The 17375-nt window shown below is 42.3% G+C and overlaps 1 protein-coding gene across 2 annotated transcripts in view; it reads right to left on the bottom strand.

The window, feature by feature from the left end:
* polr1e (RNA polymerase I subunit E) overlaps window positions 1-17375 on the bottom strand; it is a 49870-nt gene that overhangs the window by 28400 nt on the left and 4095 nt on the right. Inside the window, exons 2-5 of one of the 2 annotated variants that reach the window (XM_033017887.1) lie at window positions 13800-13903; window positions 5196-5272; window positions 2807-2892; window positions 86-141 (exon numbers count right to left, since the gene is read on the bottom strand). In XM_033017887.1, coding sequence (XP_032873778.1) covers window positions 86-141; window positions 2807-2892; window positions 5196-5272; window positions 13800-13903 — 323 coding nt within the window. The remainder of the gene's footprint in view (window positions 1-85; window positions 142-2806; window positions 2893-5195; window positions 5273-13799; window positions 13904-17375) is intronic. The other variant, XM_033017886.1, reaches the window with a different exon arrangement.

Here is a 17375-nt window from a genome sequence, read left to right as displayed (position 1 = left end):
GGTAGAGCAGCCTTGGCAAGTGGATACACTGCGTGGACACAGGTAACTTAGTACCTTCATTGTAAAAGTGATGTGTAACAGTTACCTTCTCTCGATACGAGGCTTCTTTTTCATTGGTATCTTCTTTTGTCACAGAGTCACCTGAGGAGAAAATGCCATCACTGATATTTGTCATTCTGATTCAATGGACATCTTCACAACGGGGAATTCAGGATTAATAGTGAACATTCACACAAATGGTGGCATAGATAATCATGCTCTGGTTTCTTGTCAGACCACAATAAAAATACCTTTGGATGCAGCCAAAGAAAAAACAAAAATAAAAGCATGTCATTATATAGTCACTTGCCCCAATTATAAGAAATCCGAAATTTGTTGTATCCCTTGCCCATTCCTACTCATTGCAATGAACACCCGATCCTTCAGCACTTCAAATTTAAAATCCTTATTTCTGTGTTTAAATGCCCATTGCGCCTTTGCACTCTTTCATGCTATTCCACAAAGCAGGAAACCAATGAAAGCAGTAGGTCTACCTCTGCCTTAAAAATATCCAAAGCCTTTGCTTCTACCACTCTTTAAGGAAGAGAATGCCAAAGTCTCACAATCCCCCAAGAAAATGTTGTTTCATCCTGGTCTTAAATACATGACCTACAATTTTGAAACATTAATCCCAAATCCCTTGATCCCCTGAACATCTAATAATAAATCACCATCAATCTTTCAAATAAACATAAAGTACTGGAGTAACTGAGTGGGACAGGCAGCATCTCTGGAGAGAAGAAATGGGTAACATTTCGGGACAAGACCCTTCTTCAGACTGAGAGTCTGCGGCAAGGGAAACAAGATGGGAAGATCATCCCTTCCCACCCAAACCACCCCCTTCCTCCGTACCTTCCCCTGCAACCGCAGGAGATGCAACATCTTCCCATTTCCACCCCTTTCTGCCTTCTGCAGAGACCGTTCCCTCGGCAGATCCCAGATTAACTCATCCCTTCCCACCCAAACCACCCCTCCCCAGGTACCTTCCCGACCAACAGTAGGAGATGCAATATCTTTCCATCTCCATCTCTTTCCGAAATCAACTGAAAGGTTCCTCACCGAATAAATACCATCAACCTGAAAGATTAACTGTTTCCCCCTAAGATACCCCTAAGATAAGTTTCCCCCTAAGGACCAGATAGGCTGCATCCCAGAGTACTTAAGGAAGTAGCCCCAGAAATAGTGGATGCATTAGTGATAATTTTTCAAAACTCTTTAGATTCTGGAGTAGTTCCTGAGGATTGGAGAGTAGCTAATGTAACACCACTTTTTAAAAAGGGAGGGAGAGAGAAAACGGGGAATTACAGACCAGTTAGTCTAACGTCGGTAGTAGGGAAACTGCTAGAATCAGTTATTAAAGATGGGATAGCAGCACATTTGGAAAGTGGTGAAATCATTGGACAAAGTCAGCATGGATTTATGAAGGGTAAATCATGTCTGACGAATCTTATAGAATTTTTCGAGGATGTAACTAGTAGAGTGGATAAGGGAGAACCAGTGGATGTGTTATATCTGGACTTTCAGAAGGCTTTCGACAAGGTCCCACATAAGAGATTAGTATACAAACTTAAAGCACACGGTATTGGGGGTTCAGTATTGATGTGGATAGAGAACTGGCTGGCAGACAGGAAGCAAAGAGTAGGAGTAAACGGGTCCTTTTCACAATGGCAGGCAGTGACTAGTGGGGTACCGCAAGGCTCAGTTCTGGGACCCCAGCTATTTACGATATATATTAATGATTTGGACGAGGGAATTGAATGCAACATCTCCAAGTTTGCGGATGACACGAAGCTGGGGGGCAGTGTTAGCTGTGAGGAGGATGCTAGGAGGCTGCAAGGTGACTTGGATAGGCTGGGTGAGTGGGCAAATGCATGGCAGATGCAGTATAATGTGGATAAATGTGAGGTTATCCACTTTGGTGGCAAAAACAGGAAAGTAGATTATTATCTGAATGGTGGCCGATTAGGAAAGGGGGAGATGCAACGAGACCTGGGTGTCATGGTACACCAGTCATTAAAAGTAGGCATGCAGGTGCAGCAGGCAGTGAAGAAGGCGAATGGTATGTTAGCATTCATAGCAAAAGGATTTGAGTATAGGAGCAGGGAGGTTCTACTGCAGTTGTACAGGGTCTTGGTGAGACCACACCTGGAGTATTGCGTAAATTTTGGTCTCCTAATCTGAGGAAAGACATTCTTGCCATAGAGGGAGTACAGAGAAGGTTCACCAAACTGATTCCTGGGATGTCAGGACTTTCATATGAAGAAAGACTGGATAGACTCGGTTTGTACTCGCTAGAATTTAGAAGATTGAGGGGGGATCTTATAGAAACTTACAAAATTCTTAAGGGGTTGGACAGGCTAGATGCAGGAAGATTGTTCCCGGGAATGAAGGGGAAATCTTTTAGGACCGAGATGAGGAAAACTTTTTTCACACAGAGATTGGTGAATCTCTGGAATTCTCTCCCGCAGAAGGTAGTTGAGGCCAGTTCATTGGCTATATTTAAGAGGGAGTTAGATGTGGCCCTTGTGGCTAAAGGGATCAGAGGGTATGGAGAGAAGGCAGGTACAGAATACCGAGTTGGATGATCAGCCATGATCATATTGAATGGCGGTGCAGGCTCGAAGGGCCGAATGGCCTACTCCTGCACCTATTTTCTATGTTTCTATGATACTGTCTGACTAGAATATTTCCACCATATTTTAAAATTGGCTTGTAACAAATGATTTTGATAGCAGGGTGTTCAAAAGAATTGTACTGGATACCTTACCAGGAAAGAAAGGCTGCATGTTAAACAGCTGAGCATTGTGCACTTCCATTTTCCCCGTATTTTCATTTAGTACGCCAACAAAATACCTGAATGAAACAAAAATTGCTCAATGAAAGGTGTTTAGCAACTTGTATACACTAACCAGCAATCATTTGTGCTTTAAAAAATATATAAATTGTACATGAATATAAACACACTCTCAATGCCATAATCATAGTCTTGATTTTAAGATATGTGCTCAGAACCTCTTCAATGTTCAATGCCCTAGCAATCCGAGTTGGAAACATGCACTTAGTTGTCAGATAATGCCTGAGATATGCTCATGTTTTCCTCGATGGTCAAAAAACCTTCATCGCTCAATCTCATCCATTATGTATATTCGTAAGTCAGTATGTCATTAACATCTTTCAGAAGGAGAAATTGACAGAGGGAGAAAAAAACAGGCAATTAGGTGGAATCCATCAATATGGCTGATTCATAATGCATTCATTTTGCGACTTGGTTGTGAATGTAGGGGGAATGATTGGTGATGATGAGAAAGTTGGTGCTGCTGTGGATAGTGTGAATGTTGTCTCAGGCCGATGTATGATGCATGATGCAGATCAGTTGAAAACTTGGATTGAGTTTTGGCAAATGTGATTTAATTCTGATAAATGTTAGCTGATGCATTTTTGAAAGTCAAATGAGAGTAGGATAACTACATCTAATGGTAGGGAGCAAAGGGATGTTGATGAACAGCCTGAAATAACAACACGTGGATAGGGTGATGTAAAAGCCAAACGGCATGCTTGCCTTTATAGGTCAGAACATAGAATATAACAGCTGAGATATCACACTGTAACATTGATTAAGCTGCACTTGGGGCATTTGGTGCAGTTCTTGTTTTTTTCATTACAGCAGATGGTTGATATCTGGAAGCGGATATGGTGGAATCAGAAATACTATGTTTAAGAGACAGTTAGCCAGATACTACAATAGGCAAGGCACAGAAATAAACATTCCTAATACAGGTAAATGGGGTTGGTGTAGATGGGTATAAAGGTCAGCATGGATGCAGTGGGACAAGGGGCCCCATTTTATGCTGTATAACTAAGAGAAAAGGATTAATAACTTGAACAAGTAACTATTTATGCAAGTTTGCAAATGCCATCAGTTGAGGTACAGTAGTGGAAAGATACCAGAAATTTGAAATGAACAGCAATTGAGAACAATTAGCATTACGAGTTGAATCTTTTCTGGAACAAGTGGGCAGGTTCTGTTGAGGGACAGAGGCACCTTCTCATTACTGTTTTACATATGCATATCTCATCCAGGACGTGGATGCACATTTCTCAGAATATTTCAGTTTGTTAGAGAATGGAAACTCAACAAAAATACAAACATACCATGTAAAATAAAAAATATTGTTCAATTGCCAAACCACCAAGTATAAAAATGTGCTGAATATTTACCCATGTCGATTGTGATTATCCTCGTCCAAAAACACGACAAACTGCCATTAATTTAAAGATTATTTTAGGCAATCTCATGTGGAGTTGAGGGTCAAGGCTAAGTGCAGCAGAGGGATAGTGATAAACAGATTATGGAGAACCAGAAATATTTCATATTTAAATATCACATTCCCTATTATGAAGCCCCATTTCCAGCTAAAAACTGACGCTCTCAGTTCACCCAGAGACAAGATGTAATTTCAGCTCCAATTTACATAGGTAATGGAAATTAGAGGCCATTCTAGTTTACTAGAATGTTGCCTGGGTTTCAACAACTAAGTTACAGAGATAGGTTGAATAAGTTAGGTCTTCATTCTCTGGAGCGCAGAAGGTTAAGGGGGGACTTGATAGAGGTCTTTAAAATGATGAGAGGGATAGACAGAGTTGATGTGATCAAGCTTTTCCCTTTGAGAATAGGGAAGATTCAAACAAGAGGACATGACTTCAGAATTAAGGGACAGAGGTTTAGGGGTAACATGAGGGGGAACTTCTTTACTCAGAGAGTGGTGGCGGTGTGGAATGAGCTTCCAGTGGAAGTGGTGGCGGCAGGTTTGTTGGTATCATTTAAAAATAAATTGGATAGGCATATGGATGAGAAGGGAATGGAGGGTTATGGTATGAGTGCAGGCAGGTGGGACTAAGGGAAAAAAGTTGTTCGGCACGGACTTGTAGGGCCGAGATGGCCTGTTTCCGTGCTGTAATTGTTATATGGTTATATGGTTAATTAAACAAAAAATGCTGAAAAGACTATGCAGGTCAGGCGGCATCAGTGGAAAGAGAAACAATGTTTCCCGCCCTGGACCATTCTGCTTTAATAGTAGCTATGTACAAAAGTCATCACTATTTTTTGGATCGGGATGACAATGTTCAACTAATTCTGAATCAGATGAAACACTTACTTGCATAGTGAATTACACTTGAGCGCACTCGGTCCAAAGTTATTTCCAACATATGTCAGCCTATCTGTTGCTGCAGACTATAGGGGAATGAAAAATAAATCATATGAACAAATAAGTTTGAGAAATTGGAAGAACTGTATTAATGCTGTTTACAATTTTGAGACATTACAGTTTGAATTATCAATCATGCCATTTTTAATAACATAACATTCCGTGGAAGCAGACGTGTTAATTGTCATCTATCTATCTATATTATATATTACTAAAACTTTCATCGTGTTCGTTTGTTTGTATGCGTGCATGCGTGTTCTGGAAACTCCGCCAAAACGGTACACGATAGTGCTACAATTTTTGGCCCACCTTATTCACCGTTGTCCTGTGGTATGCATTAGCCAAGTTTCGTTCAGATTGATGTTATATTTTACAAGCTATTGACATTTTAAACTTTAAAAAAATCACTTTTCCACTTGCCCTGCCCGTCAGCCGCGTTCGACGTCATCGAAACTCCGCCATAACGGTACACGATGGCACTACAACTTTTGGCCCACCTTACTCACAATGCGATGTGAACTACCAAGTTTCGTTCAGATTGATGTTATATTTTAAAAGTTATTGACATTTTAAACTTTACAAAAAACACTTTCCACTTGCCCTGCTCGTCAGCCGTGTTCGACGTCACAAAGATGTCACAATGGAATTTTATACTTTAAAAAATCACTTTTAAAGGGGATGCTATGAAGGCAGTTATACGTGAAAAGCTGATCGCCCTGACATCATCACAAAAAAAGGCCCGGCTAGCTACGTATGAACATAAAGTAGAAAAACTGAAAGAATTGGAGAAAAAACATAAAAATATACAGAATCAGTTGGTACTAAAACAGATTAAGGAAAAAAGGGGGGAGATAGATGAGATCCTCAGGGGAGATATGGAAAAAAGGGCAAGATTCGTAAAGCAGACCTATTATGAAGCAGGTCCAAAAGCAACTAGACTCCTGGCCAGACGCCTGCGTAAACAGCAGGCCTCTAATACAATTCATAAAATAAGAGATCCTAAAACCAATCAATTATCACATGAGCCAGATGAGATAGAAAGAATATTTGAAGAATACTATAAGAAACTCTATTCTAAACCACCATCAGCTGACGAAAGGACAATGAGAAGTTTTCTTAACTCACTTGATCTGCCATCCGTTGGTGACACACAAAATAATACCATTACGTCACAATTTACGGTTAAGGAGCTGGAAGCTGCAATCAGTAGACTCAAGGCTAGTAAATCACCAGGCAGCGATGGGTTTCCACCAGAATGGTACAAGGCCTTTAAGAAAGAGCTAACACCTCTGCTCCTGTCTTGCTTTAACTGGACCCTTAAAGAGGGCAGGGCTCCCCCATCATGGAAGGAAGCAATTATTACCATTTTACCCAAGGAAGGCAAAGACAAAGAGCAATGTAAAAATTTCAGGCCAATCCCAATTTTAAATGTAGACTACAAACTATTTACCTCAATCATTTGCAAAAGACTCGAGACTTTTGTACCAGATCAGATTAATGAAGACCAAACTGGATTTATTCGGGGGCGTCAAACACAGGATAATATTAGAAGAACCCTCCACATTGTGGATAATGCTAAAAAAAAAGATACAAATATGGTCCTGGTCAGTTTAGATGCAGAAAAAGCCTTTGATAGTGTTAGTTGGGTATTCTTATATGAAGTACTGAGGAGATTTGGTTTCAATGAAGTTGCAATTCGGTGTATTAAAACAATATATCAGGAGCCTACAGTTAGGATTAAGGTAAATGGAAACATATCAAAAAGGATCCAGTTAGAGAGGGGCACAAGGCAAGGATGCTGTCTTTCTCCTACTCTCTTCGTTTTGTATATTGAACCCTTAGCACAAGCAATAAGGCAGAGAGAAGACCTGCAGGGGGTCAAAATAGGGGGGAAAGAACATATAATTGGTCTTTTCGCTGATGATATCATTATTTTTCTTGAACGACCAGATATATGTCTCCCAAATCTAATGAACCTATTTGAAACATATGGATACTACTCAGGGTATAAATTGAATATAACAAAAACACAAATTCTTTCATTCAATTATTCTCCATCCCAACAAATCAGATGCATATAATCTGAAATGGAACTCTAAAATGATGCAGTATCTTGGTGTAACTATAACCAAAACACTTTCCAACTTGTTTGAAACTAATTATAACAAAATTGAAGAAAACATCAAAAAGGATGTTGAGAGATGGTCGACCCTTCCTCTAGACTTCAGCGCCAGAATACAAACGGTAAAAATGAATATCCTACCTAAACTACTATATTTATTCCAATCTCTCCCAATTAATGTCCCCCGAGATAAATTCATAGCCTGGGATAAAATGATCTCTAGATTCATTTGGAATAGCAAAAAAACAAGAATAAAACTAACAACACTTCAACTGCCGAAAAGCAAGGGTGGAATGGCTTTACCAAATCTGAGGAAATACTTTTATGCAGCTCAACTCAGACCTCTGGCTTGTTGGTGTAGACCTGATTATGAATCTCGATGGAAAGAAATGGAAAGGAAGATACAGGGTTACCAGACCCAGATTTTGGTGGGAAACAAATATCTGAGAGGGGCTTTGTGACATGCTATGGATCCAATAGTAGCATTTACGTTAGAAATATGGAATGTTATAGTGGAAAAATACAAATTAAAAAGAGGGGTTCACGCATTGAAGTGGTTCGCATATGACTCAAAGTTTAAGCCAGGGGTGTATGATTCAAAATTCAAAGAATGGGCACAAAAAGGCATAACGGCAATGTATACAGTTTCAGAAAATGGCGAGTTTATGAGCTTCCAAGATGTAAAGTCAAAGTATGGTCTCGAAAACAAAGATTTTTTTAGATACTTGCAATTAAGAGACTACTTTACAAAAGAGATAAGGCCAGAACTAGATGAAACTTCAAATAGTGTGATCAAGGTGATTGTGGATGCATACAAACAGAAGGGGTCTCGGGTCATCTCTGCTTTCTACCAAGCTCTGGTGGAAAGCGGGGGAGAATCAACGCTCTACATAAAAACAAAAAGGGAAGCAGAATTAAAGATCCAAATAACAGAAGAAGAATGGTATCAAATGTGTGAAACACAATGTTCATCCACAAGCTCACTAGTATGGAGAGAATTTTGCTGGAAGAATCTATCTCGCTTTTTTATAACACCCAAAATAAAAAGCAGACAACTTGCTGTCCAACAACACTGTTGGAGACTGTGTGGGAGTACGGAGGCAGACCACTCGCATATTTTCTGGAACTGTGTAAAGAAAAGGCCATACTGGGAAGATGTTAATGCAGCTGTAAATAATATCTTGGGTTATAAAATCCCAAATACCTGCCCTGTGATGTATCTGGGGCGTATTAAAGATAGTGTAAAAATAGAAGATACATATTTGATTAAAGTTTTGCTTGCAGCAAGTAAGAAGGCCATTACCAGGCAGTGGCTTAATGAAAAAAGCCCAAAACAGGAACAGTGGTTGGAAATTGTGCGAGACATCTTTAATATGGAGAAATTGACATATTCCTTGAGTCAAGGAGAATTCATTTGAGAAGATCTGGGAAAAATGGACTGTTTATTTGAGCCATGACACCAATTAGATAAATGCCGAGCTAGATATGGGAAGATTGCGTTATATAGAACTAGATGGTATGTTTGTGTGAGGAAAGAGTTAACAGACATGGTTGATTTAGACTAGGGATAGAAATATAACAGAAAGAAATAAGGTGTCAGCAGAAGCCAGACTGCTGGTAGAATAGAAAGTAACAATATAAAGAACAGAGAGAAATTTAGATAAAAAGTAGCAATAGAAAGACTTCAGCAGGAGATAGAAGAGATTTAGAACAAAGGGGAGAGGGACACGAAGTCACGCTCAACTACGCATGCTTGATGAGATGCCATGAATATGTACTCACACCCACTATGACAAGATGCCTAATTTAAATGCACATGCGATGCATGATAGGGGAGGTGCCTTTGACGTTGGGTGGGCGTTCCACGACGTTCTCGTGGGAATCTGGGCTTTATGTTATGATTGGAAGAAGCTCAATGGGGAGAGATGAGAATGTGATAATAATGAAAAGAAATGTATAAAGATAGAAGACATCCCGATTCTCGGTGTGCCTCTAGGGGACATCAGTGGAGAGGCACCTATTCTGCAGAATATGAACTTAATAAAAACACTTCTTTGTCTGAATTTGTCTCAAGAGCATTTGTGATTTTTGAATCTCACAACTTGGGGGCTCGTTTCCGAGATCCAATACTCTGGACAGCTGAGGGGGGTGTAGACGGACGAAGGGAAGGTGCACCCTGCTGAGTTCAGCGGTCTCAGACTCCTTGCTTGCCATCAGCTGTTTAAGCAGTAGTATCCGGACCACACAGAGACTCGACAAAGAAGTGGGAGTAGTCGGAAATCGCGAAAAATCAATCGAGCAATTCCAGTGCATGGAACCCAGAACTAAAAATTAAAGGATTGCTGGCCCAGAGCCCACCACTGGACTTTCCGATTCACTCAGTCAAGGCTGGAGACTGGGTATTAATAAAAACGTGGAAAGAAGAAAAGCTGCAACCTAAGTGGACTGGACCCTACCTGGTGTTACTAATCACGGAGACAGCAGTACGAACAAAAGAGAAAGGGTGGACACACGCAAGTCGAGTTAAGGGTCGTGTGGAGGCCCCACCAGACAATATCAGCCCGTGGACTGTGCGCAAAGGAGAAGAACCATTGACTTTAACATTTACCAAGAACCCGCAGGAAAGATGAAGATTTTGTGTTCGTGGGTCGTGTGTTGGGTGGTTACCCAACTTGTAAGTAATGTAACATGCATAAAAATCACAATACCACAGAATAGAAGGTCCACCACCATCCCATTTGATGTATGTAAAGGAAAATGGTGGTGCGGCTATAGAATGTATGTATGCACCCATCCCTGTAAAGATTGGCACGCGGTGTTTACTTCATCAAAATATGGGTGGCATCGGACCACCTATCAAACTAATAGGTGGAGAGTATATCAAAACCCGAACGAGAAATTGCCAGGACGCGTATATGTGAGCATACAGAGTGTCCAAATACAGGAAAGTGGTAGGTATTGGATATGTGCAGATAAAACAGGGAAGGACGCATGTCTGAAGTTTGAGATAGAAGTAAAGTGAGATGGAAAGATGGGAAGATACGAGGATAGGGGAGAGGTGTTCAAGATAGATGACAGTCAGAATAGGGATCCCGGGGCAACACCAGCACCACCAGTAGTCAGCAATGTCATCAGGGAAAATGAGTCTAAGGATCTGAAGATAATGATAGTAGCAGGAGAAACAGGATTAAGGCAATTGTATGAGAAGGGAATACCAACAGGGGGAAAAGGAGCCAACACCTGGCTTGCCTGGATGATGAACACAGCCAGAAGTATGCAACAAACCAATTGTTACGCCTGCGCCGGAGCTAGGCCTCAGCTGGTCCCAGTACCATTTCCCCTGAATTGGGATAGAACACCTAGGGCTATGACATGTATACTACAGCTATTGACGAATCCCCTCTTACCAAAGAATGTGATATGCCAGAGTTATCATTACTTATTTCCGGCCAGCAACAACAATACGAAGGGCCGAAGGGAAGACCTTCGACCTCCTCCATTTACCATTCCTTTTGGGGAGGAGGGGTTTGAGTGCTATACAAGAAATAACCCAGAGGGACAGGACATGGGGGAGGTGCTCAACTGCAATAAGACGTATAATATAACGGCTGAAGAACAGGGGACGCTGTTCAATAGCTCCTGGCTGAAAAAGCAGATAGTCAGTAGAGCCGATGTCTGGTGGTGGTGCGGGGAGAATACCCTGTGGCCCCGGTTGCCAGGGTCATGGACGGGAACCTGTACCCTCATACAACTGATGATGCCCTACACCATAGCAGTAGAACATGCTGTAGAACTCGATAAAGGAAGCCGACGACAAAAGAGAAAGGTGAGAGGATCATTCGACACACACATCTATATAGATGCGATAGGGGTGCCAAGAGGGGTACCCGATGAATTTAAAGCCAGAAATCAGATAGCTGCGGGCTTTGAGTCCATACTCTTCTGGTGGTCCACCGTTAATAAAAATGTGGACTGGATCAACTACTTATACTACAATCAACAACGCTTTATAAATTACACTCGAGATGCAGTTGAAGGATTAGCGGAACAACTGACAGCTACCAGCCAAATGGCCTGGCAAAATCGCATGGCCTTGGACATGCTACTGGCTGAGAAGGGAGGGGTGTGTGTAATGTTTGGCGAACAATGTTGCACATTCATCCCCAACAACACTGCTCCGGATGGGTCAGTGTCAAGAGCCCTAGCAGGCCTCACCTCTCTGTCTATCGAATTGGCTGAGAACTCAGGAGTAGACACCTCCTGGACCGGGTTTCTAGACTCCTGGTTTGGGAAATGGAAGCACATATTTACATCTGCCCTGACATCAGTAATAGTCATGGTAGGGTTATTGTGTTTGTTCGGATGTTGTATCATTCCCTGCGTACGGGGATTGGCTCAGCTATTGATAGAAACAGCCCTGACGAAGAACAGTGCTGCCACCATAATGGCCTTCAGAACACAGTATGACCAACGAGAGGAGGATAGGGAGGTGAAGAATCTTCTGCTAGCATTAGAAAAGTAGGAGATAGTGTAAATCAAGGGTGCGTAGCAAAAAAGAAAATGATGGATTGTGAGGAAAGAGTTAACAGACATGGTTGATTTAGACTAGGGATAGAAATATAACTTAGAAAGAAATAAGGTGTCAGCAGAAGCCAGGCTGCTGGTAGAATAGAAAGTAACAATATAAAGAACAGAGAGAAATTCTAGATAAAAAGTAGCAATAGAAAGACTTCAGCAGGAGATAGAAGAGATTTAGAACAAAGGGGAGAGGGACACGAAGTCACGCTCAACTACGCATGCTTGATGAGATGTACTCACACCCACTATGACAAGATGCCTAATTTAAATGCACATGCGATGCATGATAGGGGAGGTGCCTTTGACGTTGGGAGGGCGTTCCACGACGTTCTCGTGGGAATCTGGGCTTTATGTTATGACTGGAAGAAGCTCAATGGGGAGAGATGAGAATGTGATAATAATGAAAAGAAATGTATAAAGATAGAAGACATCCCGATCCTCGGTGTGCCTCTAGGGGACATCAGCGGAGAGGCACCTATTCTGCAGAATATGAACTTAATAAAAACACTTCTTTGTCTGAATTTGTCTCAAGAGCATTTGTGATTTTTGAATCTCACATTTGTATGAATGTTGAATTATCTCCAGATAACTAATCAATGTAATGTTTTTTCTTTTTTTAATTTGGTAAGTGAACCACACGGTCTTATTCCAATTTTTTTATTTATTTACTTCTTTTTTTTTTCTCCCCCCGATCTACTTATTTTTTTATTTTGATTGCTGTTTTTCTTCCTTTGTTTTATTTATGGTGATGGTGTTGCACTGTTTTGAAAATATCTCTTAAAAATCAATAAAAAATTAAGTGGAAAAAAATAAAATAAAAAATCACTTTTCCTCTTGCCCTGCCCGTCAGCCACGTGCAGGATTTGAAATGACAGCGCGTGCGCAGTGGGCCCGGTATCGGCGCGTGCGTTTTTTAAAACAACTGAAACTCTCTCCGCACATGCGCAGTGGGCCTGATATCTGCACATGCGGGATTTGAAATGACCGCGGTGCTGAGGGTGGGGCTAGGTCTGGGAGCGGCGGCGCTGCTGCTCCGGGCCCGCAAGGAGGGAGAGGAGCAGGACCTGGGGCAAGGACGAGGCTGCAGCCTCAGCCTCTCCCTCCCCCGGCTCCAGGCTGCTTGGCCCACCCCCACCATCTCAAGTACAACTTGCCGATGTGGTGGAAAAACAGGCCGGCGGTGGTTTACATTGAGATCCTGGGGAGGGAGTGAGGGGGTAGGGACAGGAAGTGGTAGGTTGGGAGAGGAGGGGGGAGGTAGGGAGTGGGGGATAGTGGGAGAGGAGGGCAGTGGGGGAAGTGAAAAGGGAGAGTGGGGGGGTGGGATGGGGGGGGAGGGGAGAGGGGAAAAAGGGACGGTGAAGAGGAGGGGGAGGGAGTGCTGGGGGATGAGGGGGAATGGAGGAGGATAGGGGTAGGAAGAGGGATGGTGAGGTAATGGAGGAGAGGAGGGGAAGAGATAGGAGGTGAGGGAGGGGTTGAGCGGTAGAAGCAGAGGAGGGTTGGTGGAAGTTGGGGAGAGGGAGAATAATGGAGGAGGGGAATAGGGGACTGAAGAGGGAGAGTGAGATGTGTTCACATTGATCTTATATTTTACAAGTTATTGCCATTTTAAACTTTAAAAACTGCGCAGTCGCCCTCCCACTTGCCGGCCGCGCATGTGCAGTTGAGCGAGGGTTGCCATGACTCGCGTCACAACAGGGATCTCTGGCATCACAATGGGAACCAGTCAGCCGCGCCTGCGCAGTTGGGGGCTATGGGTGAGTGGTGGAATATTGCATTGAGGGAACAGGCCCGAGGGGTCCGCACTTGGTCTCGTTCATTATAAAGCACAATCATCGTTAAACTCTTACCAAGATTAGCTGATTCTTCTTCCGGGGGTTATTTTTATGTATATTTTTATGCAGCTGAAATTCCACATTTTCTGAATTTGTGAGCTTCCCATTGGAAAACTGAACTGCGAGAAAAATAACATTTTAGAAAATAAATTAGAGACCTGAATGCTAAATCTGCACTAAAGAGTACATGGTACTGTGTGCATTTCTGTAGCCTTTTTTAAAAAAGTGTTCAGTGTATATTTTCTAAATCTTGTTCTTGTGTTGAGGGCACTGCCAACAAAGCAAAGTTTGTTACCCAGAGCTGCCTTGAATTGCTAGGGCCATTGGTCAACTATATGGTCAAGATTGGAGTCAAGTGTAAACCTGAATGGATTGGGTGACTAAGATATTCATGAAACAGCTATGGTATTTTTGTGATAGCTTTGCTACTTTTTAATACATGTTAACTCAAAAACTACTTTTGATGTAAGTGAATGGCACTCTGTGTCTTGGTGGGATTTGGATTAAATCCCCGTGTGTTTCAAAGATAGACTGGAGTAACTTAGCAGGACAGGCAACATCTCTGGAGCGAAGGAATGGGTGACGTTTCGGGTCGAGACCCTTCTTCTCGAGAGATGCTGTCTATCCCACTGAGTTACTCCAGCTTTTTGTGTCTATCTTCAGTTTAAACCAGCATCTGCAGTTCCTTCCTTCACATCCCGTCTGTTTCAAGTCTGATTCGAGAAACATAGCATTTTTCAAAATAAACATGAACCCCATGAAAAATGTATATAAAATCTACACACAATACCCACTTTTGCATATTTTAATTCAGATAAATGGAATTAATTCCAATTTAAAACCAGATGGCATATTCACAATTGGTACTTTTCCAAATATCAATCCAGTTTAATTGATAATGTATCCCAGTTCATCCATCGCACTATTTTTCCAGAATCTGCCCCGAGGCAATCTGCTGTTCTTGTCTACGTAAAAAAATAAAGTGCTGGAGGATGTCAGCGGCTCAAAGACCTTGTTTTAGGTCGGGAACTGTTCAGTCCCAAGAAAGGTCCCGAGTTGAAATGTTGTCCATTTATTTCCCTCCACAGATTCTGCCTGACCTCTGAGTTTATCCAGCATTTTGTTTTTTTTTGCTCAAGATTCCAGCATGTACAATCTCTTGTTCTAGTCTGAGTTACCATTTTACTCATCAACAGGAACTTAAGCTATATTATCTTACTTTTTCACAATGAGCTTATTTACCAATATATTTGTTACGTGTAACGTATGAAATAATGCATCTGCCTATACAAACTCTCCATTTTTCCACCCTGAGAAGATGCAATGTTCACACACTTTCTATTACTGATGTGGCCATGCCAATTTTGGATTGGATTATTTAATCATGAAACACTACGTCAGTCATATAGCACGGAAACAGGCCTTTCAGCCCAGCTCGTCCATGCTCAAGAGTCAAGAGAGTTTTATTGTCATGTGTCCCAGATAGGACAATTACATTTTTACTTTACACAACAGAATATGTAAACATAATGCAAAACAGAAGATAAAAGTTCAGTGTGTCTATAGACCATATATACACAATAAATAAACAGATATAGTGCAATAATAATAATAGACTGTTACTGTTCAGAGCTTATTTGATGTTGTGTTTAATAGCCTGATGGCTATGGGGAAGGAGCTGTTCCTGAACCTGGATGTTACAGATTTCAGGCTCCTGTACCTTCTTCCCGATGGCAACGGTGAAATGAGTGTGTGACCAGGATGATGTTGGCAGCCTTTTTGAGGCAGCGACTGTGATAGATCCCTTCGATGGTGGGAAGGTCAGAGCCGGTGATGGACTGGGCAGTGGTCACAACTTTCTGCAGTCTTTTCCACTCCTGGACGTTCAAGTTGCCGAACCAGGCCACGATGCAGCCAGTCAGTATGCTCTGTACTGTGCACCTGTTAGAAGTTCGAGAGAATCCTCCTTGACATACCGACTCTCTGTAATCTTCTCAGGAAGTAGAGGCGTTGATGTGCCTTCTTTATAATTGCATCAGTGTGCTGGGACCAGGAAAGATCTTCGGAAATATGCACGCCCAGGAATTTGAAGTTCTTGATCCTTTCCACCATCGTCCCGTTGATATAAACGGGATTGTGGGTCCCTATCCTTCGCCTTCCAAAGTCCACAATGGTTTTACTGGTGTTGAGAGCCAGGTTATTGTGCTGGCACTATTTGGTCAATCGGTCGATCTCACTTCTATACTCTGACTCATCACCATCTGTGATTCGTCCAACAACAGTGGTGTCGTTAGCGAACTTGATGATGGAGTTCGCAGAGTGAGTATAGAGTGAGTACAGCAGGGGGCTGAGCAGCCTTGAGGTGCTCCCGTGCTGATTGTTATCGAGGATGACATATTTCCACCAATACGGACAGACTGTGGTCTGTGGATGAGGAAGTCGAGGATCCAATTGCAGAGGGATGCGTAGAGACCCAGAGCCGTGAGCTTGGTAATCAGCTTGGAGGGGACGATGGTATTAAACGGCGAGCTGTATTCTATGAACAACAGCATGATGTACGAGTTTTTGTTGTCCAAGTGGTCCAGAGCGGAGTGCCAGTGAAATCGCATCCACCGTTGTGGCGGTAAGCAAACTGCAGTGGGTCGAGGTTCTTGTCGAGGTAGAAGTTGACAAACGCCATAATCAACTTCTCAAAGCACTTCATCACCACAGACATTTGTGCCATTGGTCGGGTCGTTGAGGCACGTCACCTTGCTCTTCTTGGGCACCGGTATTATTGATGCCCTTTTAAAGCAGGTGAGAACTCCCTACCTCAGAAGTGAGAGGTTAAAAATGTCTGCAAAAACTACAGTCAGTTGGTCTACACAGGTTTTTAGAACACGACCGGGTATACCATCAGGTCCAGGCGCCTTCCGAGGGTTCACCCCTCTGAAGGATCTTCTGACGTTGGCCTCTGTGACTGTGACTGAAATACCATCATGGCGAATGGGGGCTCGGGAAGGCACATCAGTGTTCTCCCTATCAAAGCGTGTGTAGAACGCGTTGAGCTCATCAGGGAGTGATGCTTCGCCGTCGTAATGCCTCAACTGTTCTAGTCCCATTTGCTTGCATTTGGCCCATATCGCTCTAAACCTTTTCCATCCATGTACCTGTCCAAATGCCTTGTGATTGTATTTGTCTCAACAACTTCCTCTGGCATATGCCCATGTGTGAAAAATGTTGTCCCTCAGGATCCTGTTAAATCTTTCCCCTCTTATGTTAAACCCATGCCCTCTAGTGCTTAATTCCACTATCCTAGGAAAAAGGCTATGTACATTCATCCTATCTATTTCCCCTTATGATACACTTGTTTAAGATAAATCCTCCGTCTCCTACAGTCTACGTATAGGAGAGGGTGTGGTGGACAATGAGTAAAGCTGTCTAAGTATACAGCCAGATATAGATCACCTATAGAATGGATCAGAGAACATTTAATCTGAACAAATGAGGTGTTGCACTTTGTAGGCCAAATACAAGGGAATTTTGGGAGGTCAAATGCAATGGGAAAGTATATAGTTGATGACGTACAGAGGGATCTTCTTCTTTCATGTG

This window comes from Amblyraja radiata, chromosome 3 (assembly GCF_010909765.2).
Source record: "Amblyraja radiata isolate CabotCenter1 chromosome 3, sAmbRad1.1.pri, whole genome shotgun sequence".
NCBI lineage: Eukaryota > Metazoa > Chordata > Chondrichthyes > Rajiformes > Rajidae > Amblyraja > Amblyraja radiata.
The sequence above is the reverse complement of the archived record's forward strand: the minus strand, read 5'-3'. Positions and strand labels throughout refer to the sequence as shown.